Source organism: Adelges cooleyi, unplaced genomic scaffold, assembly GCF_023614345.1.
Source record: "Adelges cooleyi isolate 19-005CV unplaced genomic scaffold, UGA_ACOO_1.1 ACOO_flye_CR_arks_rails_tigmint_CR_PRNA_247, whole genome shotgun sequence".
NCBI lineage: Eukaryota > Metazoa > Arthropoda > Insecta > Hemiptera > Adelgidae > Adelges > Adelges cooleyi.
The window spans coordinates 12,104,278-12,129,377 of record NW_026095912.1 but is presented as its reverse complement, the minus strand read 5'-3'; the positions used below and the strand labels follow the sequence as shown (position 1 = coordinate 12,129,377).

The window sequence follows — 25,100 nt, the reverse complement described above, 5'->3', positions numbered from 1 at the left end:
TGGAATTTTGACAACTTAAAGAAAAACATTCAGAGTACACCGGATGTATTTTTAAATAAAAATGTTGACAACATTTGTCTATGTACCGATCAGATTTTGAATAAAATTCGAAAAATTTGTATGCATGCAAATAAAATCCTAGTAAAATTTGTATTTGTGTGTGTGTGTGTACCTTTGGCTGAGCTGATTACACCTGTTCGTCTTGAGCCGTCGGCCGCCGTTGAGACAATGAGAGAACGCAAGGTCGTCGTGGAAGAACAGACGTGTAACCGGTTGTGGCGGGAAAACCCCGGGCGGTTTTTACCGGCGGGTGACCGCGAAGAAGCAGTACGCGTTCGGGTTGATAACAGTGATAATGTTTTTTTTTTTTTTTATAAATGTCTTATACCGCACGCTGACCGGTGGTAACGATAATAATATTGTTGTTCGGCGAAGAAAAAACTGTTTTTTTTTTTTTTTTTACTCGAGTACCGTTTTTTTTAAATACAAAAAAAAACGATAACGGCTTTTTGGCGGCGGCGGCGGCGGCGGCTATGGAGACGACGACGGGCGGCGAATCAGCGGCGGCGACGGTGGAACGTACCAGTACAAGCGACAAACGGAGTGATACTACTAGTGCGGCGGCAGCGGCGACCGTTGGCGGCGGGATGTGCTTGGCGTGCGTGTGCGTGTGCCGCGATAAATTATTATGCCGGCCGAATCGCGGGCGAAGCGTGGGCGGCGGCGGCGGGGCCCGTGCGGAGCGTGGCGGTCGCCGGCCACGATATCCTCGTGCCGTCCGCGTCGGCACGGAACCGGCACCGGCCGTCGGTTCCGTGCCAAAAAACCGTCGTCGGCCACACGGGACCGTGGCCGGGTCGTGGCCCAATAGAGCGGACGTGGCATAAAAACCGACACATCGGTATGGGCACGGATAGGTCACGGGTCTTGCATACAATATTGGAACTGAAAGTGATGGTGATAAAATCACTTTCAAAACAAACCGTTTCGGTGCCAAACCGTGTCAAACAGTAAGAACTATTGAAAATAAATTCGACATAAAAAAATTCGACACTACAGATTGTTTGAATTTTTTCAGCGTTGGCCTCCCAGCTCGAAAATGTCACGAAAGTGTGACACAAAATAGCATCACGAAAGTAGCGCGTCTACTCTAAACGTATAATAACTATCACTATTCAGGAGCGCCAGCATGTATGTAGACTGAAACTTTTTTTTTTTTTAATATAACTTCTTATGTCGCTGTCTTATGTAACTTGGCGTGTAAGGAAATAGGAAAAGTGATGCGCATAATAATGGAATGGAATGGGGTGCGTAACATATTTGATCGCAACCCCTCCTTGATTTATTTGGGAAATATCACAAAAATGTAAGATTAAAAGAAAAACTATTATAAAACGTTTGTCAAGACACACGATTAAAATGTTTTACTGTGAAAGTATTTTTTTTTCCAAAATAAAAAAAAAATTTGGTCGAGATCGGGTCACTTTAAGAAGCGTGAGAGATTTATCCGTAAGGCATGAAGTTTTCAAACAATTATAGTTTGCTGTAATTTTAAGTTGAAAAATGTGTAAGTTTAGCATTTTTTTCTCGATGTGTAAGTTTAGCATTTTTTTACACCTAAGCTGATAAGTGATTAAGTGAAGAGCATTATCGACAAAACTTTAGATTTTGGCGAAATGGATTTTTCTTTTAATTTTTTTGCTCGTTACCAATATAGTTAATTCTTTAACTGAATAAATTCCATTGCAAATATTACTATTGATCTGAAATCATATGCAATTGACTCTTTGCCGGGTCAAAAAATGATGTCTGGTGGTAGGATAGCACAAGTTTATGTCACTTTTTAGCTTCAATGCGATAGCTGAGAAGGTCTTAGTTTTATAAAGTAATTTTTTACTGTAATGGTTTACACTGTGCTTGGTTTGAACTGTACTGGTTAATAAATGATGCTAATTTACCAATAGTAAGTTTTCCATTGTAATCGGCACAAAAGCTTAAATCAATCGGCTTTAAGTTAATAACTGTGTCCATTAAATGTTCTAATCTATACTTTGTTATCTGTTAATCATTTTTAAAACATTAAAACTTTTATGTAAACCTTGAAAATAATATAATTAAATCAATAAAAAATAATCTCACATTATCAATAATTTGAATTTTAGTGGTAATAAGACATGTAGCGTATGAACATCGTAAGAGCATTCGTAGTTTGTATACAAATGTAATAACATCCGTATACAGTGGTATCCCACAATGGAGAGCATAAATGGTTAATAGTAATTCTTAAAATGTTTCTACGGGTATTTTTAATACTGAAGCCGCCTTTTGTTATAATTTCGTTTATACGTTCCAAAAACGCATAGTAACCGTTTGTAAAATACATTTTCCGATTTTTTTTTTTTCCAACGTTTGGGATTTTAATTAAGTTGTTTGTGCGGAATCAATACTTAAAACGCAAAACGAACACTTTGAAGATAAATTTCGTCGAAAAACTCGGGTAAGTAAAAAATGGGTATAAATTATTACTCGACTAAATATTGTTGGACATTAAGACTATATGTTTAAATTTTTGTTTCAGTACAATGCCAATACCACCGCGACGCTCCGTTGACTGAAGATTACAGAGCCGGCGATCAGATCTGTTCCGAATGGCGAACATTCAGCAATGGCAAAAACAGCAATGGCGCCGATCCTTCACGTGTGGGAGCCGCAGAAAATCCATTGCTCAACGGATCAGACTTGTCAACATTAGTCGGCCCGTCTGGAGGAGACGCTTCATTCGACGAGTTTGCCGGAACGAAGTACAAGAACAAAGGGATGGTGTGCTCAACTGATCGTCGTTTGTTGAACGCCTGTAGAGAAATCGGTTTGATGGCAGACCGTATAAACTTACCTGGTAACATTGTGGACAGAGCCAATGTTATATTTAAACAAGTACACGATGGTAAAACTTGAAAGGTCGCCCGAACGACGCAATAGCTTCTGCGAGTTTATACGTAGCGTGTCGACAGCAAGGTGTTGCGCGTACATTTAAAGACATTTGCGGCGTTAGCAAACGAGCAACAAAGAAATTGGACGTGTGTTCAAATTCATTTTAAAAGCATTGGAAACGAGTTTGGATTTGATAACAACGGACCACCCATGTCCAGATTTTATGGTTCAAAGAGCAGCTATGCACATCGCCAAGAAGGCAGTTGAACACGACATTGTTCCTGGTCGTTCACCAATTTCGGTAGCGGCATATTTATATTATATTTATGGCGTCGGACGAAAAACGTTCGCAAAAAGAAATTGGTGATACTGCAGGGCTAGCAGAAGTGACAATCAAACAGTCGTATAAGTCGATATTAGCCAATGCCGCTTTATTATTTCCAGAAGACTTTAAATTTGTTACTCCAATCTCAGAACTCCCGACATCCTAATGATATATATATATATACAAAAAAGTGTGTTTTTTTAAACAATTATTGTATTATATTATTCTGTTTTGTTTAATGGTTTTATATTGATGCTGCTTAGGGGCCGTTAAAGGGGGTGTGGGTAATGTGGTAATGTGAGGGATATTAAAATGCTAGGGACGCTACTTTTGTGAAGGTATCTAGAGTACCTCTACTACTTTTCTCTCAAGTCAAGCACTGACTGGTTCAACTGTACTTACAATTAGTTTATACTGTATTGGTATAGACAGAACTTAATTTATACTGTACTAGTAGATTATACTATATACAGATTCGCATCGAAGCTTTCGAAAGTGATTAAATCACTTTCAAAGTAAACACCCTCTTTAACTACTATACTAATTTATAATTGAGCTTGGTTTATGCTGTATTAGTTCGGACCGCACTGGCTTAACAGTGTGCTTGGTTTTTTTATTCGACCAAATTTATAATTTTAACTTAATAAACTACAACTCGAAATAGACTATTAAAAAAAAATACCTTAGAACAACAAAAGACGGTTGTAATTTAAAATTGTCACATTACAGTTGCTCGATATTGAACAGCTAATAATGATTGCTTATTTTATAGTTTTGGCGGTTCGCTCAAGATGCAGAACAATTTCGCTTTGTTTTTTTTACTAAATGTATAAAGTTTTAATAAAAGTTTTATTATTCATTTTGTTTGAATAAATCAACTGTTTTCCCCCCTTAGAAATATGTATACGTAAGAACTATAAACTTCAAATATTTACATATTATATTGTGTAAATATCGTCTGTGTCATTTTCAGCTGTAGCAGATCGTTTGCGTTCACTCTAATATGTATAAAAATATACTTATTTGTCATTCCAGGCGGACATGTGTTCCTTGCTGCGTCCAAACAGACTATACATATTCATTTAAAAATAGCTTAGATTGATTTTTGCAAAACTTTACAACTTATCAATACATTATGAAGTCGTACTAATCGTCATGATAATAATAACATGAATATTATATTAGGCTCCTGTACAAGAACTTGTTTAGTAGACTCCAATAACTTTTAAAGAACAGTTGTAATTAAATTTCTACTTTTACTGATTGAAGATTGTTTTTCGAATTGTTTCACTGTGGTCTGTGTCTACACAATGGTCGAGAGCCACTTTAAAAAACAAATCAGTACATCCAAAGATGATCAAGTTAATAGTATTGCAATCCATGAAAGCTTTAACACATTCATGCGTACAAACTTGAGAACTTATACTCGAGTGTCATTCGCTTAATGATACCAACCACTTGAAGCGCTCTACATGAGACCCTATCTAAGTGTTTACGAATCTCAAATTCTCAGTGTAAATAATGCCCTTAGTCTTTTTCAGAGTTAAAATATCATTTTAACTCTGAGAGAAGGAAATGTACTCATATTTTTACACATTTAAATGAAATGCTCATCTCAAAGAACGTGGCGAACGCAAGTTTACTTTGGAGAATAGTTTTCTTTTAATTTACAACTTAGACTGAAAAAGTGAGTCTAGATCACTGGTAACAAAACGATGAAGTTCTTCTTACACTCCATTTGTATTTCTGAATTTTTTTTATTTGTATGTGTAGCATATATTTATACATTTGTTTCAGCGGCCAATAACATATTCTATCTAATTTGTTGTACACCATTTACTTGAAATAAAAGTTTTATAGTAACTCAGATTGTTTTTCTTTTTATCAATATAATATTTATGTTAAATTAGTAATCATTTCTATAAATTAATTTTTAAGATATTTTTAGCAAAAAGAAACATAACCCATTAACTTTTATGGGGTCTGTTGTTCCGATAATCTGTTACGGTCTTAGCATAGTTGACTACTATAATAATATAGGTAATATTTACTTATTATGTCCCGACCCGACGTTTCCCGGGATTTAGTTTGCCAGGGCTGAGTGTAATAATTACAAATAAGATAATAAAAAAGTCAGTACTCTATAGGCTGTATATTGTAAAGCTTTAGCATACCCCGTCTCGGCTTTTTGCATTACATTACATATTGATTATGTCCCCCTCTCACTCAAGGATCCCAGTCCCAGTCCTTGATCCAGTTCCAATCGTGAAAAGCGTTCCCAAAATCGTGGTACATAAAACCGGCCTGTTCCTTTAACCATCACCTACCGTTCACTATTAAATATATGAGTTACCAATTAAAATAAAAACGTTATTCATTATAATCTCCCGCAGCAGAGAGATATAATGTATACTGACTATACTGAGTCCTCTTCCTTAAATTTGTATGACGATGGATCATTAAAAAAAAAAAAAACCCACTAGTTTTGATTCGAATATTAATAATATCAATTATTATTTGCGACAATATTTAAACGTGACACGTCAAGCTGAAATCGACAGTGCACCGGTAGGTATCAATTGAACGAGACAGTGGCAATTATTAAGGGAAGAGCAAACCTAGTCGCGAGAGCTTGCAATGTGTATAGATGTACGCTACTCTTGAGCAAAACCTGACAAACTTAGACATTTCAATTTGACCCCATGCATAATTTTTTAACAAACCAATCGTTATAGAATTTTATAGTAAATTGACGACGGGTTGGTCTCGATAGGATTTCAAGTGGTCGCCGTAAGAGTTTTGTCGTTTCGAAATAATGTCGAGGGGGTGGGGTGGGTGGATAAGACGAGTTACCCCTCACCTACCCCCCCCCAAAAAAACCATATATCTCTACCCGCCCATCGGCAGTCTTAGTTTCGCGACGACGTTGTAAACGACCGCTTCTCGGCGTAATACGCGTTTAATAATTTACCAGTTTCGAACACAAACTCCTCGAATAGGTACTTAAAAAGAGTCTATCAAAAAGTGACAAGGAGGGCGGCGGCGGCGGCGGCGTTGGAATCGTTACGACTTTTGTGTATAACACACTAATAAAAACATTGTCATCAAATTCGCCCGGGCTATTACACCCCCGACCCCGGCGGTTTTACTATCATTATTTTTGTCGGAAGGGCGGCGGCGGCGGCGGCGGATTAACCCCACCCCGCCGGCCAATAGTCATTAGTGTGTGTATAGACACTATACGTATATAATGTCCCCTCTCTGCTTGTCCGTCCGTGTGCGAACCGTTCAAATTGCAGCACGCGAATATCATTTTTACTGCAATGCAAGTGAGACGGGTTTTACGAGCTCCGTGGCGTCGCCGCCGTATAAAAGCTTGGCGCCAAAAGACTTGCCGCCTGTGTGTCCACTACCCTCCCGCGTGGCACGCGACCCCGTCGTGAGCGCCCTCCCTCGCCGTGTCGCCGTCGACCCTTCCCCGCCGGCGTTGACCTCCTCGTTTACACATGCACATATTATTATACATCCACTGTGTGGTGTGTGTGTGTACAATACACCGTTATGCACGAGCATCGTCGCGCCGACCGAATAGATAGATCCCCCCCAATAGTGTAGTAAAATGTTATTTTTTTAAATAAAATATATTAATTTGTGTTTGTTATATATTTCTTTTCGACTTTACCCGTACTCGTATGTCCGTCCGACTGACTACGGAGAACGCTTTGAGGTCCACCACGTAGGGGTGTATTGCATAATATATACTTAGATTTACTTATTTAATAAACTTGTTTCCCCTTCGTTGCGCACTCGAGAGTTAAGTTATTTAGACGAACGATCGCCTGTTAAGCACCTCGGGCAGATCCTCGGGACTCCAAATTTTTAAGGCAATAGACTAAGGACCACGACCCCATATAATATTGTACCTGTTTTTAGGGAAGTTTCCTTTTTGTATATTTACACAAATATCCTTATATTATTTTTAATCTATTGCCATAGTTATAGATATAGTTGATCGATATTTTACAGTTGAAAAGATACAAAATTTGGCAGTTTTTGTAGACAAATTTTACATTGTGCCAAATAAACTGTACTATATAAGAAACGACACTATTGCTGCACTATCTGCAGTTAGTACTCCATAATTAGTCACTAATCAATAGGAATATTATTAGTGTTAATTTGTGTTCATTTTAGTTTAAAAAAAAAATATGAAATGAAGATTATGAAAAACCAACTTGTAAGTACTACTAAAAAACAATTATTCATCATAATATTTTCGATCATGACACAATTTTCAAATTATACTTAGTCAATTAATTATTTCAATGTAAAAAGCTGTAATTTTTAACTTTTTTAAACTAAAATAATAAATTAACAAAAAATAATTTAAAATTTACTAAAAAACAAAAATAGTTTTCAAACTGTTCAATGCGTTTATGTACCACGATTGCCTATACATAACGCTTTATAGATCAGTTACAACAAAAATGATTTCGCTTTACAGGGCGACGTAAAGATGAAGCTAACCAAGAAGGACGCTAAAGCAAAAGTACATAAAACTAACTGGACATTTTCCTACATTATTATAGATAGCTAATTAATTACGATGCATTATTTACATTATAGAGATTGGAACGTGAAATATACTACAGTAAAACAGCATTGGAAATTATAAAGTGATAAATCTAATAAATAGTATACATTTATTAATTGGTAATAGAAATAAATTAAAAAGAACAGTTCAAGACGCTTATACTGATACAAAACGTTTTACTATTAATATATTATTTTTTGTACAGTGCTAGTAGCCTTTTTTGCAGTAAGTACAAAAAAGTAGCTGGTAATTATATATTTTTCTAATTATCATATCAAAAATTAAATATTTACAATACTACATCGAAGCCATCGTCCACTGGTTGCCACGACAAATTTAAATTTTCTACATCATAATTTTATTATTATTCAAATCGTCTAAAAATTAGCGTTATTAAGAAATTGGTATGTAATTTTGGAAAACGTGGGTTCGTGTGTTGGCTGATATATAAAAATATAAAATATCTATGTATTAAAAATTATTCTACGAATAATTTTTTGTTGGCTCCCTGAAAACTAGTCGTTTAACAATTAATCAAGGTTAGATATCGAGTTAAACGAAAGACTATAACGTTAATAATTATTAAAGGTTATACTTTTTGGTCCATTTTGATAGAACGGCAGCCTGGTACACTACGACCGTAGTTGTAAGTATAGCATCGGGTGGCGAAGCTTCAAATCCACATTGACTCCCATTTCGTAAGTCCAAGTCAATGAACAGTTTTAATATATAAGTACATTAACGTCGAATTGTTAGCTTTTCTTGCGTGCTTACAACGGTCGTATGTTTTTCAACATAAACGACCCGATGTTGTACAACGCTTGTTTCAGGTTGTAGTACAGTTTTAAATTTTTATTTTTTATTTTATTAAATATCAAATTACATATAAAATTCTAAATTCAAATATAATTTTCCTTTTTTAATACAATAAAATTAATCAATATGGCTGGCCATATCATATGCCCCAACCGTGAGATAATAATGCCGTTTATATCAAAGGATTGGCGATCTCCGGGAGAAGTATGGGTTAAAACCGAAGAAGGCTGGGAAAAAAAGAAAATACTGGAATGCTGTAATTTTATTCTCGGTCAACAGGAAAATATTTTGACCAGATACTCGGTTTCGGAAGACTCTGAAAATACTGGTAATACAATTAAACAAAAATAGTGTAAGTAATAGCGCCTAGTAATTAGAGGTATTTTAAATAATGTAGGTTATAAGTTAACTATTGACTCAGGAGCAAGCGTATGCGTTATTAATGAATCTTTACTTCCGAAAAATCAATATATTAATTCATTTGGGAGAACAAAAAATTATATACAGCAAATAATTGTTCGCGACTACATTTTGTAGGAAAAACAAATATTATAGCTAACCAAACAGACACGTTACAGTATTGTCACAAAAGTAATATTAAAAAATAATAATTAAAAGTTGTGCCTGGGGAACTGAAAGGGTTAAGTGAATTGTGCGTGTATTTAATTACTTTCTAGAAATACACATACTCCCTCTTTATAAATAATATTAATGATATGCAATCAAAAAATAAGTAATAATTAACCAGTATATTTATTTTTTTTTATTAATAAACCTTATTTACACGATATTTAAGCAAAAGTTAAAACTGTTTTATTGTTAAATAAACCATAATCTTCTTATTACATTATATTTTTCCTTGTCAACTAATTTATGACCAATTCAATATCTACATGTTTATCTTTATGAAAACTTAATAGGCAGCACCTACTCATAGCCTATATAGTCAGTATACACAACTCGCTCTCACTTTCATCTCTCTTCACTACAAAGCCCAAGCTTAACATAAATCATTACATAACAAAATAAATATATAGATGCAAAATTTATTATCTAGTCTAACCGATCCGAGTGTTTTTTTTTTTTATAAAAGATATCATTTCTTTTGTGGGGATTAAAAAGTCTATTTTTAAACTTTTGTTAATTTTATTCACACTGAAATACAATATCATTATATTAATAAATCATTATTTCTTTTTTTGTATGGTAATATTGTTCGATTTCATTAGCTTTCATTTTTTTGAATTGACTATTTTTTATATATTTTTTTCTGGGTACTGTTATTATAATGCAACAATTTTGGCCCAGTATTCCTCTTGAGATTTCACTTAGGTACTTGAGTAAGTATGTACCGGCAGTATGTCTTCCGACATACTTCACCAAATACGGCCCTTTTTAAAGTAGTAAGTGCCTTTGAAATATATTTTTTTTTTCAATAAACGCGTACTGGGGTTAGCATGTCTTATATACTATTTCCCTCAGCATACTGCCCGTTTACATATTTTTTAAATGTATTTTTTAATGAATAGCAATTCGAAAAGACTAGAAAAACAAAAGCAATTATTGCAATTGACGTTTAACGTTTATACTTTATTGTTCTGTAAATTAGTATCGAATAATAAAAAACAAAAATATTTTACACATATTTTTTAGTCAGCAATCAATTTTCATTTTGTGAATAATTGTCGTTTGTCAGTTGTCACGAACAAATTAATTCTATCATATTATTAAACTCGAATCTCAAACACTGCATAGTTATTGAAAATGAAAATATTTTGGACTTTTTCCACTATATCTGTTATCTGCGTACTTACACTACAAGCGTCCGAACCTGTACAAGCGATTGACCCTTTCATTTTTGGCAAAAAAAAAACAAATTTCGTATCCTGGCCTGAGCATTTTTTTACAATAGTTTACTAAAAAGCATGTCCTAAAAAAATAAATTGTTTGGTCCATAGTTTTTTTAATTATACATTAAATTTAAAAATTGATTACGAATGTGACAATTAGCGGCATCAGTGACTTATTTATATTATGATACATATTTCATTTTTGCAATGTTAAAAAAAATAAATAAACGCTTCGAAGCGAATCTATAGATAGTAGGTCAAACCAATGCAGTCTCAACCAAGCACAGTAAGAAAGTATTATGCGTAAGTGAGTAAGTAAGGAAGATCCATTGTTCGCAGATAAAATTACAAATGTCGATCAAAACATTGAACCTAGTGGCAATTATAAGCATAAAAATTAGTTTTTAACAATAAAAGTGAATTGATTAGGGCTGGCCGTCTGTCCATAACAATATATTTTCATAATTATATAAATAACATAATATACATTTTATATCATATATAATATATCGTAAACAGCAATATAATGGAAATATTTTCATTACCTGTTGGCTGTTGATTCACTCACATATTGCTACACAAAAACTGACTACGGTCAAATTGTAAGTTTTGTCTATTTTTTGATTTTTCCTTAATAAAAAAAAAAGTTTGACTACAGATTTTCGAGAAAACTGTAAATGTTATTGGCTCGTTCTAGATCTACTTTTGGTCTAATTTTCAGACCTAAATCCCAAAAACTTTGCTTAAAAAAACTGAAATAATTTTTTATCTATTTAAATAGAACATTAAAAATTAAAATAACAATTTACATAAACAACACATTACTGATTAACATATATAAATATAAAATATTATAACTTAATAATTAAACATACGTTTTATTCAATTGAAAATATGAAAAAAAATTAATATATACTCTTATAATACTGTTAAATATTTTATTATGTTTAATTATTATTTAATATGTTACTACTATTATTGTTTCAAATTGACTATCGAGTCCAATTAAGAGGAAAAAAACTATTTTAGCGTTGTATGCATAACGTACCGAAAAATGTTTAAGCCATTGAATACCAATTTGTTGTTTATGCCAATGTACTTTTTTTATATATAAATCAACGTGTCGGTAAATGGTAAAACACACTAATGATTATTTTCATAATTTTTACTTCAAATGGTTCGTATGTGTTAAGAGTATATTTGAGTATTTCATTTAATTAATTATTTATACATGTTAACAGTTATTATTTTAACAATTAAATAGAAACTTTAAAAAATTGTATTCCTGACATGTAAAAGTTATAATATGCTTAGTGTTACACGTGTAAAGGAATATTATCCAACAAAAAAAATTTAATTGAAACGGGTTATTACAATAAACTGAGAAGTATTTGGTTGAATCTAAAAGTAAAAAATTACTATTCACTGAACTCTCCATAAATCAATAAATACTATTAATTTAAAATGAGTATTCAACACCGGAAATATTATAGGTAAGAGTACATTTTAACAAAAAAATATAACTTTACTATACTGCAGTACGATCTAGTGGCGCGACGGTGAAGTAGATTTTTGTATTTCAAAATAAAAATTAACATTTTAAGTAGGAAGATACAGCGAATAAAACTACCTACTGGTCTACCTACTGTTAAACACTATAATTATTTTTTTTTTATTAATAATACATAAAAGTACATACCAATCACGTTGTTAACTTCTCTGTCTTCCGCCTTCTTTTTAATATAATGAAATAAAACAAAAACGCAATAATTCTGTCCAAATATAGTCAAACTCAACTCACGAATAACACACAAAAACAATACCTATAACCGATACAGTGTTATGTAAGTTTAAAGTTACTTTTATTTGCAATATAATGGACAAATATGTTACTTATTTGTATATTTTCCTTAAGAGTTAATACAATAAAAATAATCATAGCACCTTGAGATGCTTTGATGAAAAATAACTGACCGTACCAACAGCTATAAGCAATAATGGTTTTCAACACAATATTTGTAATTAAAACATCATAATAATTATACTCTGTCTTGGTAATTACTACTAATACTGTATAATCTAAATTTCTAAACTGAACCTAGTAAAATAATTACTACCTAGTTAAGTAAGTTACTTATGCTTGGTTAGGTTTAATTTAATTTGCGTTTCGTTTGGTCCTATAGCCGGAATAATCATGTGTAAAATAATGACAAAAAAAGTACAACATCTGAAAAATTCACAAAATGTTGGTAGATGGACAGCCCCAAATTAGTAATGTGAACCTCATTAGTTAATAATATATGCAGATATGAATGAAATAAATAGCATTCCGCCTTCAGCGAAACCAAGGGTGGATAATAAATTGACTAGGACACACACATACACGTGAAGTTCAATAAAAGTGTTTAACCAAAGTATAGAAATTGTGAAAAACATGAAATAAAAAGAAAGAGTAAAATTATTGAAATTTCATAAAAAAAAACTAATTATTTTAAATAAAATAAAAAATATTGTTTATCGATATCACTACTTATTTTTTTATATTCAAATTTAGATATTTTTGGTGGATTTCATTAAAAGAAAATGAAAGTTTTTATAAAAAAATCTTCAAAAAATACATTTTAATAATTAGCGTTGTTTTGAAAACATTATGTATGAACAATAACATAGTTTTTTAATACACTTGGACTTGACGGAGTATTTTTACACCAGAAGTACCTGCAAAAAACGGTTATCGATAAGGACGGAAGATCTGACGTTACCACCGATGGCAGATATGTCAAACTCTACAATATTCAAGCTAATCTTTCAGAATTGTTTTCCTTTGTACTATCAGTTGGCGTGTATAATACCTAAGGGGCGAGAGAGAAGTGCTGAGCCAAGTTACCACTTTGACTTAGACTGATATTGGTTTATTTTATACCACTGAAAGCCAATTAAAATGATTAGATATCAAGTTTTCAATCATAAATCACATTGTTTATGATTATTAGATAGTAAATTGCCCATCAACACAAATCATATAATTTACCTTTTTATAAGTGTATAAAAAAAAAAGAAAATTTGTATTTTATTTTTTTATTCACAAAAACGAGTATAAATAAAACATCAATGTAGGATTTCCTAGTTGACAAAAAAAAATTATTCCTAATATTTTAAAAACATTACAATTTTTTTTTTTTGCAAACAAGGATATTTAAATGCATATTATAATAAACAATATTTTAGTTTTAATATTTAGGAACACACAACCGAACACAGAACACTAGTTTAGCTTACAAACAATAGAACTTTTATGTACAAATAGTTTGCAATATGACTTGTTAAATAAATCATGAAAACCCCTTACATAACATAATTTGAAAAGTTCAAACTTACAAATATTTTATAATAGTAGTAAAAGCTAGGACACAATAACAAAAAAATCCAATAAATTTATGACACGCATAGCTACAAAAAAGCTTAACCCACAAAATATTACATTTTAGAATAACATAATAATTAAAAATCAAACCGATGCAAACTGATGACAAGATGGTCATTACGAATTCAACTATAAATGTCGTTTTTCTTTTTGGAAAAAAAAAAAAGAAGAGATGAAACAATCATGGATCGACGCCTGGATCTGGTTCATATTATGTCATACTATATATGAAAGTATACGTGTTCCAATAAAAAATGTTTCCGAAGATCTACAGGCGCATGAATTAATAGATCCGATGATCTTTTAATGTCTCTTTACAGTGAAAGAGTTTATGGGCAGTTTCTGCAAAAAAGCTGGTAAAAAACTATACGATAAAATATTCTACAAACGACAGAGAAAAATAAAATAAAAATAATCGGTGTCCGACAACTACGGGAATCCTTCTGATCCTCCTCCCTGGTGATCGAAACCAAAAATAAAACCCCCACTACATGACAAAACTTAATTGATCTGGAATTGTCATTTAAAAAATAAGAATTGCCTTTTTCTTGAAATAAATTTTTGGATTATGCTTTTTTGGCGCTATGCATCTAATGTTATATAAATAAGGAATGCAAATAGCTCACTTTAAGAAAAAATTGGAATGTAAATATAATATTAAACATAGTTTACACACTTTGATATAAACTAATATTAACAACAGCGACTACACCTAGGAAAGTTTTAAGTAAATTACTTGATTAATAATAATCAGTCATTTCAAAAACGATAAGTCACTGATTTACATAAATTACATTTTGTCAGCTTTAATACTTACATACTACATATTTACATATTTTTAAAAGTTTTGTGTATTTAAAAAAATTATTATCAACACTCGTTTGAAATCGACAAGAGCAACAGTATAAAAAGCTGTTCACAAATCGTTAGCTATAGAACATTTTTAAATTCCTGATAAACTCAAAGCAGGACAAGTAAGTATTTATGTAAATCTAACAATTATCCGTCAATGACGTTTTAATGTAACTGAATTAATATTAAAATGAAAATTTTAACTGGTTTAAAAACATCAGTATTTTACTCATAAGAGTTATCTTAGTGTTAAGAAGCTATTAAAAATGTCAGTTTAAATCAAAATTTTTCTACATATTATGCTTTTTGACAGCACTTAATTTATCGACTTAAATTGAAAATCTTAAGCCTATAGAAATTGTTGAAATTTGGTAATTAGCTAGCGATTGCTATTTACAGACAATTCTTCATTTTATAATTAATTTCTATGCATAAGTCAATTTTTAAATTTTAAATACAAAACCACAGTAAAGATTAACATTATTAAACTACACACAATAGATTAAAAAAAAAAAAATTTAATCATTATCAGAGAAATGTAAAATGTTACTTTAAATGAAATAGTTTCAATCAAACATGCAAAACAGTCGTTTTCGATGATCCATTATTTAGTATTTTGGGACGTGACATCTGTTTCACTCGTAATAATTGTAGGCTTGTAATCATCGATCGAAAAATATAAAAAGGACTGCTACTTGTTAAAATCTGAAAAAAATATATTAATATTTTATATAATGGTTTTTTTATGTACAGTATGTTTTTTCATTAAAAATTTTAATTTTTACATAATAATATATTTATAACAATATAAAATATATAATCTTATCTACCCTGTGGTTTATATGACTCAATTTTATTATCTGTTCTAAATGCTTTAAACTTTGCATTTTTAAACGCACAAACCAATCATACTTTCCTATAAAAAACTACGTTAAAATCACATCGGTGTTTCTGGTAGACTAACAGCCGATCATTTGGCGTGGCCTACTGTTATATAATGATGACCACGTCGTCAATATAGGTAAATTTTTAAAAATAAATATGAGCAGTGCTTACGACGACTTGAGACTGATGACTATACAATTAAGTTAACAATAACGCTTAGTTGCAAAAGGTAAAACAATATAAAAGACGATAGAATTCAATGCTATTTGGTCAGTCGACTTCTGTGCACTAGATGATCATCAGTCAAAAGTACTCTGTTGTCGCTGTCCGTTTTCCAAGGCTTAAGTTTAAGAGTGTGTTTGCTAAAACACCTTGTACTTTTTCCTTTTCTTTCCTCGTACACTTGTCTTGCGATTCGTTCGCACAGTGTACTTCTCTTTTAGTAAAGTCCCGTATCTAGCGCTTCGTTCGCCCCACATACCAAATCAATCTGTTGTCAATCTTTTCTTAAAATTCCTTTTTCTCATTATTTCCATATTTATACTAGAGCCGAGACCTCGAATCGAATTTTTCTATTATTTGAATTATTCAATAATCGAATCATACTATTCGCATGAAAATAATTTGAATATTCGAATAGTTATCGAACAATTCGAATAGTAATCAAATAATTCGAATTTTCGAATAATTTGTCAAATTTATGTTTTTTTTGTAATTATATATCTATATAAATTGTTAAAATCTTATTTTTTTGTAATAAGTAATAATATTTATTTTGTCAAAAAAATAATTCGTTATAATTATATTTATTTTGTTAGAAAAATTATTAAAAATAGATCAAGGACACCTTAGTTGTCTCTTAATTATTTTTTTTTAATCTAATTAATCCTGTAAAGAAAATGATAAAATATTCGAATATTTGATAAATCAGATCGAATATTCGAATAACCCGTCGAATATTCGTGTGAAAAAAGTGTTCGAATATTCAAATTTTTTTTATTCGAATAGTCCCACCACTAATTTATACCTCCATACTATAAACTAAAATTGGCTCACTGCTATATAAACATGCATACATCTCACACACTATTACAATAGACTATTGCAACATACAACAGACTAAAATATATTATGTGTAATAAATCAAGACATTAAAAAAAAAAAAAATGAATCAAAATGGGTTTAAAAATGTTTACTTTAATTGGTGGTTTTTTTAACTCTGCATTATAAGACTATCGGTACCAGTAAGCCGCATACTTCATAATCATCATTGGAGAAATACCTTGAAAAGTTTTGTACAATGAACCTAAAAACAAATAATTTAGTACAGGGTAATTGGAACCAGTGTGAATATTTACGCTTTATTTTCATTAAATTAGTCTTTCAAAATTAATATTTTAACCAAACCTGGGCATTATTTAAACATTTTTTTATTTAAATATAAACTCAAGTGATAATTTAAAGTTAAAATGTACTTAAATAAAAACTCAATATTAAATACAATTGTATTTTAATTTTTATAGAATATCCAAATAATAATTTCAAACAATTTTTTATTTAAATACCTGACAAATAAAAAGTTATTTTCAATAAATATTACCCAGAATTGATTCAAACAAATTCTTGTAGCCAGCTGCATAACCACTATGCCACACTGACTTCATTTCACTAATAATGGAAAGGTTAATTTTTCCAATTGTAATTTTAAAAAAATTATTAAGTTATAACAACAAACAAGTAAAAATAATTTTGTTGAAAATTCTTACATGTAAAAATCATTTACAACATCGATCATTAATGGTAACAGTTCTGGTTCCAACAATGTTGGTTTTATAATCTTTTCCAAATTAACTGAAAAACATATTACGAATTTATTAATTACATTAAATGTCATACAAGATGTAAAACTAAATTAACACTAAAACTTTTACGAACGCCAATATAATTTTATCACATTAAACAGCGCTTACATTAGTTTTTCAACTGATTGTATGTCATTTGGCTTAAAATTAAAACTATCACCCAAATAAATATTTCATACATACCACAAAACCGCAATAGATATATTGGCCCATATATTGAACACCATAAGTCTTCAGGGTAAGGAAATTGTAATTTTAAATCGTTTTGTCTTTTTTTTTCTAATAATAAATACTGAGCCTTAAAATAAAATGACATAATTGAAACAACATACAATAGATGACATTTTTTAAAAACTACTATACTTTTTGGGCCACGCCATTTAAACGCTCAATTTCGTATAAAAGCTTGTGTCTATATGCATTAAAATGTTGTACCATCGTCAATGATACATTTTTTGCTCTCTCCCTAAAAATTAAAAACATTTTTTTTTTTTAATGTATACATATATATTTTATTTTTAAAAAAACATAAAAATTCAATACTCACCTGATAAATAAACTCTTGTGCTGTTTTGAATCTATGTAGTCAATAACTAACTGTGAGATGGTAATTCTTGGTGGACATTTTAATTGCTGTAATAAAATAAATACTTGTATAGGTAAACACAGTGCTTGTACAGCAAATTATTGTAAAATTAGTTTCATTTAAAAAAATAATAATAATATACCTTATGGAATACGTTAATCATACTATAGTCGAACGCCACTCTGCGCTTTAATACCGTTGGCATGTCAAATAGTTTTCTGTTATATCTTGAAGGACGCTAAAACCACAAATAGTTTTAAATGCAAAGTGAAAATCAAACAACATAACTACTATATGCTATTACATAAATATCGGCCACAATACTACTTTTAAAAATGAACTATTGATGGCAACGACTAACTACTGACTCTCGTTGGTCACGCAAAGCATTTTAACGGAAACACATTACCATCAGATCACGGTCTGGGGGCGGCCTGTTATATCGCCTAGTGCCTGGCCTTATGTATCCCATATGAAAGGCGGCATTCCTCCTATGTGAGGGCCACACTGTTAAGAGAAAAAAGTAATAAATAGTAATTAATTTAAAAAAACATGAATTAAATTGTAAAAAATTCTATTAGATTACCTGTCTCGTATGTGTATGTTTCTTCGTCCGAAGACGTATTATCGGATTGGTCTAACGGACGACGTTTCTTAGGTCTTCCTACATGCAAGTTTACTTTGATATTACTAAAATATCAAAAACATATTAACACACATTAAGAGCAATGTAACTGTATAGTAGACAGAGTTAGGTGAAATTTCAGCAAAGTAATAAATAATAGACTGTTTAGCAATGATTAAAAGATACATTATTATTTGTGAACAACGTTATTAGCTGTACCTTTCAATAAATAAAAGATAAATAGTATATTTTAGATAAAAAAAATTATCTTAAATTATTTCAAATCTATTTAAAATAAATTTCTTGATCAAAAATAAAAAAACATTTTTAAAAAAACTACAGTACAACAATTATCAACAATTTAGCAACCTAGAAATTGACTACTGTTTAAGTGTAACTTTTTATATTTTTTTGGGTACTTCCATAGCAAAAAAAAAAGTTTGACTTCTGATTTTTGAGGAAATTATATATGCTATAGCCCGATTCTACATCAACTGATGACATAAAAATATAAAATATTATAACTTAATATTTAAACATATGTTTTATTTAATTAAGAATATGAAAAAAAAGTAATAAGCCCTCTTATTTATCAGAGTTACTACTATTATTATTTTTACTTGACTATCGAGTCCATTTAAGAGGAAAAACTCTATTTCAGCGTTGTATGCATAACGTACCAAAAAATTATATTTTAATGTATTTTTAAGTCATTGAATACCATTTTGTTGTTCATGCCAATGTACTTTTTTATATACAAATCAACGTGTTGGTAAATGGTAAAACATACTAATGATTATTTTCATAATTTTTACTTTAAATGGTTTGTATGTGTTAAGAGTATATTTGAGTTTTTCATTTCAATGTATATTTATACATGTTAACAGTTAACAAAAATGTATATTTATTATAAAGCCTAACGCTGCCATCATGAGATGGTTTCTTGACGAAAAATAATTAAATTATACAATAATGCTTACTGCTCAAAATGGAGTGATGCCATATGATCCACTGAAAATTCATTAACAGACAGAACTTTATCATCGTGTACCCATTCATCCCATGAATTATTCCATCCGTAATAGTGAATATAATAATAAACCTCGTTATCGTCAGTTATTTTACGTTTTACAACTTTCCCTTCGTACAATATAGATTGATAGTAACAAAGAACAACTTCATCTGTAAAAAAAAAAAAAAAGAAATAATTATTATGAGTGAATTATGCTAATCAATTTTACTCATTCTGACAAAAGAAACGGCACTTGTGTATTAAACGGAACTCTCCCTATTTTTTTCAATACCAGAGGGTAATTAAATAAAATAGTGCATTTTATAAGTAGACGGAATTATATTTAATAGGAAATACCAATGTTTTCTACATTTACAAATTTTGTGATGTCCAAAAATCGGCGATGTCATCAAGTAATGCTTCAAACGCATCGCCACCACCCTCGGTTACCGCTGAGTGCTAATTAGAGCTAATGAGTACATGTATGTATAACTTATCAATACATTTTTTGCTATTCCCTCTTAAGCCGTTACAAAACAATATCTAGTTTCTAACTTACCTTTTATTTTTTTTGTCACAATAAAAAATGTACTTGTTTTGATTGCTAAATAAAATATTAATTTAATTTTACGATTTTAATTTTCCTCATACTACAGTTGAATATTTTGGTAAAACATAATAAAAAATTATTCTTTTTTGTCATGTTTTTCATCCCACATTAATAAGATCACCTATCTTAATGCTCGTATTATACTATAATACTTTTAAACAGGCTCGTAACAGTAACGCCGGGTTCGATAGTACATATATCATTCACATACTGTCTAATACATCCGATACAAACGAGGTTTCTGCCTACATCGTAAACACTGTGTCTCCGTTAGTCACATCTAAGCATTTACTTCTCTAGACTCCTCGCCATCGGATACTTCTTTAATCTCGTCTACCGCACAATCTAAGCCCATTCAACATATTATTCAACTCCACAACTATAATTTAAATAATTTTACACTCATTCGTTATAAAATCCATACTTTCCCGGTCACGTGTAGTAGCAAATCCTCCCAAGTATAAGAATACCACTATAATGTTATACTACAATAATATTATAATTGATATTAGTTAAAGTAGCATAGCTGCCATTAGAACTTACTTTCGGCAAAGCGATAAACATCCTCGTCCATATTCGAGCAGTTGTACGCCGGTTGACAAATTAAGAAATGTCGGAAGATTTTTATTGAAAATTGGCAGAAGTAGTTTCTCGTCCGAACGTCGGCGCTGACCTGACTGGCTGATCTGTCTCCACTCTCAGCATTTAGTCGAGTTATTGTGTCACATGGATATTTTATTGATTCTGCCCAATAGGGGGGGGGGTGTTGAGTGATTACAGTGTAGTCAAATCCAGTGTACAGAATGTAGGTACACGATCTGTGAGAAAGCCAACGATAAATGGCCCAAAATTAAGAGAACATAAACAGAGAGGGCGAGAGCCTGAAATTACAAAATTAATATAGTCCATTGATACTAGATAAACAAACGACAGCGACCGGACTGCTAAGCCTTTCCGTCTAAAAAATCGAAATTCCAAGCGTACCGTTTATGTTTGGTAAAAATTGACAGGTAGTCGACAACTCGGATATTAATGATTTTCTGACAAAATGGCCGTCGACCGTCCCGTTTAATAACTATACGGTCACCTGATAACGTCGACTTGGTCATTATCACAAAGAATACCTAGTTTATTTTTGCTTAATATTATATAATATTTTGTTTTTTGCTCATTTTGTCTTGTATGAAAATCTAAATAACAATACGTTAAAGTAGCGTTTCGAATAGAACATTCGGTGCTTTTTATTTTTAAAAAGCGATTCTGTAAAATGTGGTAGTCTGGTAACAGGGTTTGGCATCACTGACAAACCGTTTGGCGTACCTACCAGCTCCTACCCTCGCCGTCGAAGCAGCAGCTGCAGCCGATGCCTGCTGTAGGGGTACTATAAAAAAAAAAAGTAGTTTGATAAACTATAACGACTTTAGAGTTTAATATAATATTAAAATATAAATTTGAACTTCCATTTTAAACGCAGCCAAAACGTTAAATGAAAATCTGAAATATTGACACGGCCGGCGACCGAGGTCTCTGACGAAAAATAGATTAGTAAAAAAATTAGAGCCCTCATTAAAAAATTGCGTACCTGTCATACTAGATAATTTCATCATGGACAATTTCGTTGGAGTATTATTATGTTTAATGTTTAAAATATTATTCACACTGATGTGTGATGCTGATAATGTAGTAGGAATAAAAAAAGTAATGTTTACCGCTCTGGCATTTACTACCTTGAGTTAACGCCTCAATATTATATTATGCTGTGTAAATTATTATGTCTGCGGTAATGATGTACAAGTAGTACCTAGTTATTATTATTATTATATACAAGTATTGTAACTAATAATAACTATACAATATTGAGTTCAGTGGTGACTGGTGACAAATAACGGTGGCAACCGACCACCAGCGACCAATCACAAAGCACCATGATCTCGGCCGAAGGGTCTGGACCGTGCTGCCGGTTCGCGAAAGTGGGCAAACTTAAATTGTAGAGTATAGTATAAGGTCTTCGGTCGACAGCAACTAAATAATTTTCTGTTTAATTTTAAAAATGTTCTTAATTATTAAATTATTATGTGAAAAACTTGTTTTTTTATTCTTTTGCGTGTATTATAAACGTTTTACGTAGACATTACAACAACTGTAATCCAGTTTCACAATCGGCAGGAAATTTGGTGAGTTTTTTGTTAGCATATCACTATTATAACGTATATTAGTCCACAACGGGCATTTTGTTCAATCGACCGTCAGTATATTATTTTGTGTACATATTTTTTAACAGACTTAAAGTTGCATTATACTTTAACTGTAGCCAAACAAAATTATTGTACTTAGCAATTATAATTTACTTTTTTGTATTACTCACAAAACGATATTTTTCAGTTTATTTTTATATCATGTACTTGGAATTCGATTTTATTTATTATTAAGGATGGTAAAATTCAATGTAATAATCTTACCTGCAATGAGCACTCAAGAAGCACAGACATGTGCTTACTGGTGAAAACCCATATGAATATAGTATGTATTAGAGCATATATTTATATGAGTTTGCCCCAGTAAACACAATATTTTATCGACATTTTAAGAGTCTTAGAAAGAAAAAGCATAAGAGCTACCAAACTCCAATAATTGTATACTTTTTTGTAGAATTCAATTTTATTTATTGTTATTAGATGTAATAATCTTACCTGCAATGAGCACTCAAGAAGCACAGACATGTGCTTACTGGTGAAAACCCATATGAATATAGTATGTATTAGAGCATATATTTATATGGGTTTGCCCCAGTAAACACAATATTTTATCGACATTTTAAGAGTCTTAGAAAGAAAAAGCATAAGAGCTACCAAACTCCAATAATTGTATACTTTTTTGTAGAATTCAATTTTATTTATTGTTATTAGATGTAATAATCTTACCTGCAATGAGCACTCAAGAAGCACAGACATGTGCTTACTGGTGAAAACCCATATGAATATAGTATGTATTAAAGCATATATTCAAATGGCTTTTCCCCGGTAAACACAATATTTTAAGAGTCTTAGAAAGAATAAAACATAAGAGCTACCAAACTCCAATAATTATATACTTTTTTGTAGAATTCAATTTTATTTATTGTTATTAAATGTAAAAATCTTACCTGCAATGAACATTCAAGAAGTACCGACATGTGCTTACTGGTGAGAAACCCTAAGAATATAGTACATATTAGAGCATATATTATTAGGATTTTTCGTCCGGTAAACACAATATTTTATCGACATTTTAAGAGTCTTAGAAAGAAAAAAACATAAGAGCTACCAAACTCCAATAATTATATACTTTTTTGTAGAATTCAATTTTATTTATTGTTATTAGATGTAATAATCTTACCTGCAATGAGCACTCAAGAAGCACAGACATGTGCTTACTGGTGAAAACCCCTATGAATATAGTATGTATTAAAGCATATATTCATATGGCTTTTCCCCGGTAAACACAATATTTTAAGAGTCTTAGAAAGAATAAAACATAAGAGCTACCAAACTCCAATAATTATATACTTTTTTGTAGAATTCAATTTTATTTATTGTTATTAAATGTAAAAATCTTACCTGCAATGAACATTCAAGAAGTACGGACTTGTGCTTACTGGTGAGAAGTCATACAGATATAGTATTATTTTAAAGCACATGCCTGTTGCCTTACCCCCGGTAAATACAATATTTTATCGATAGTTTAAGAGTTTTAGAAATCGCTATTATAACGTATCGTTGTTGCCGCGAAAAAAAAACTATGTGCCAATTTTATGATTTTGAGGTTTTGGTATGCAAAAAAAAAATAAGCTATCACATGATAAAATCGGCAACGTGCTACCTACTATAAATTGTTTTACACGTTTTAATGTCTCCAGAACAATTAGGATTTAGAACATGGAGTTTTTTTCGCGGCAACGACGTTATACTAGTCTGCAACGGCCAATTTGTTCAGTATGTTATTTTGTATACATATTTTTTTAATATTTAACGGACTTATAGTTGCATTATACTTAACTGTAGCCGAACAAAGTTATTGTACTTAGCAATTATAATTTCCTTTTTGTAATACTCACAAGACGATAATTTTCAATTGACTTTTATATTATGTACTTGGAATCCGATTTTATTTATTATTAAGGATGGTAAAATTCAATGTAATAATCTTACCTGCAATGAGCACTCAAGAAGCACAGACATGTGCTTACTGGTGAAAACCCCTATGAATATAGTATGTATTAGAGCATATATTTATATGGGGTTTCCCCAGTAAACACAATATTTTATCGACATTTTAAGAGTCTTAGAAAGAAAAAGCATAAGAGCTACCAAACTCCAATAATTATATACTTTTTTGTAGAATTCAATTTTATTTATAGTTATTAAATGTACAAATCTTACCTGCAATGAAGATTCAAGAAGTACGGACTTGTGCTTATTGGTGAAAAACTATTCAAACATAGTATATATTGGAACATATGGCTGAAATGTTTTACATCTCTATGCACAATGTTTTACTTATATTTTATGATATTCTACTTACATCGCTAAACCGATTTTTTTCATGTAACAAGCCTCTAAATCAGAAATCGTACTTGGAAGTGATTCTATTGGGTCTATTATTTTAGAAATCGTCTCTTCCCCATCAAAATCAAGAACAGCGTATAAAAAATGTTAGTTAATTTTGATATAACTATAAGAGTAAGTCCGT

The 25,100-nt window shown here is 31.1% G+C and overlaps 2 protein-coding genes and 1 pseudogene across 4 annotated transcripts in view; 1 reads left to right on the top strand and 2 right to left on the bottom strand.

Moving 5' to 3' along the window:
• The window catches only part of LOC126836647 (protein muscleblind), a 151,909-nt gene extending 151,303 nt beyond the window's left edge, over positions 1-606 (bottom strand). For 2 of the 3 annotated variants that reach the window (XM_050570230.1, XM_050570231.1), the window contains exon 1: positions 173-604. The gene's annotated coding sequence lies outside the window, so the exon portion shown is untranslated. Of the gene's footprint in view, positions 1-172 lie in introns of all 3 variants that reach the window. The other variant, XM_050570232.1, reaches the window with a different exon arrangement.
• A 1,647-nt stretch (positions 607-2,253) lies between these two features.
• Positions 2,254-3,422, top strand: LOC126837185 (transcription initiation factor IIB-like; annotated as a pseudogene).
• An 11,921-nt stretch (positions 3,423-15,343) lies between these two features.
• LOC126836808 (mortality factor 4-like protein 1) lies at positions 15,344-21,037 on the bottom strand. Its single transcript, XM_050570456.1, has 11 exons — positions 20,916-21,037; positions 19,731-19,932; positions 18,712-18,815; positions 18,535-18,632; positions 18,268-18,363; positions 18,087-18,172; positions 17,903-18,005; positions 17,723-17,837; positions 17,444-17,528; positions 16,874-16,983; positions 15,344-15,497 (listed from the first exon to the last, which is right to left on the bottom strand). Exons 1-10 carry the CDS (start codon positions 20,944-20,946, stop codon positions 16,902-16,904), a joined length of 1,002 nt encoding a protein of 333 aa, XP_050426413.1. The 5' UTR covers positions 20,947-21,037; the 3' UTR covers positions 15,344-15,497; positions 16,874-16,901.
• Positions 21,038-25,100: the final 4,063 nt, after the last annotated feature.

Coding starts and splice junctions, on each gene's coding strand:
- LOC126836808 (XM_050570456.1), bottom strand. CDS start 20,946: ATGGACGAGGATGTTTATCGCTTTGCCGAAA. Junction 18,816..19,730: donor GCATCACTCCATTTTGAGCA/GTAAGCATTATT, acceptor TTGATATTTTAG/TAATATCAAAGTAAACTTGC. Junction 18,006..18,086: donor CACAAGAGTTTATTTATCAG/GTGAGTATTGAA, acceptor TTTAATTTTTAG/GGAGAGAGCAAAAAATGTAT.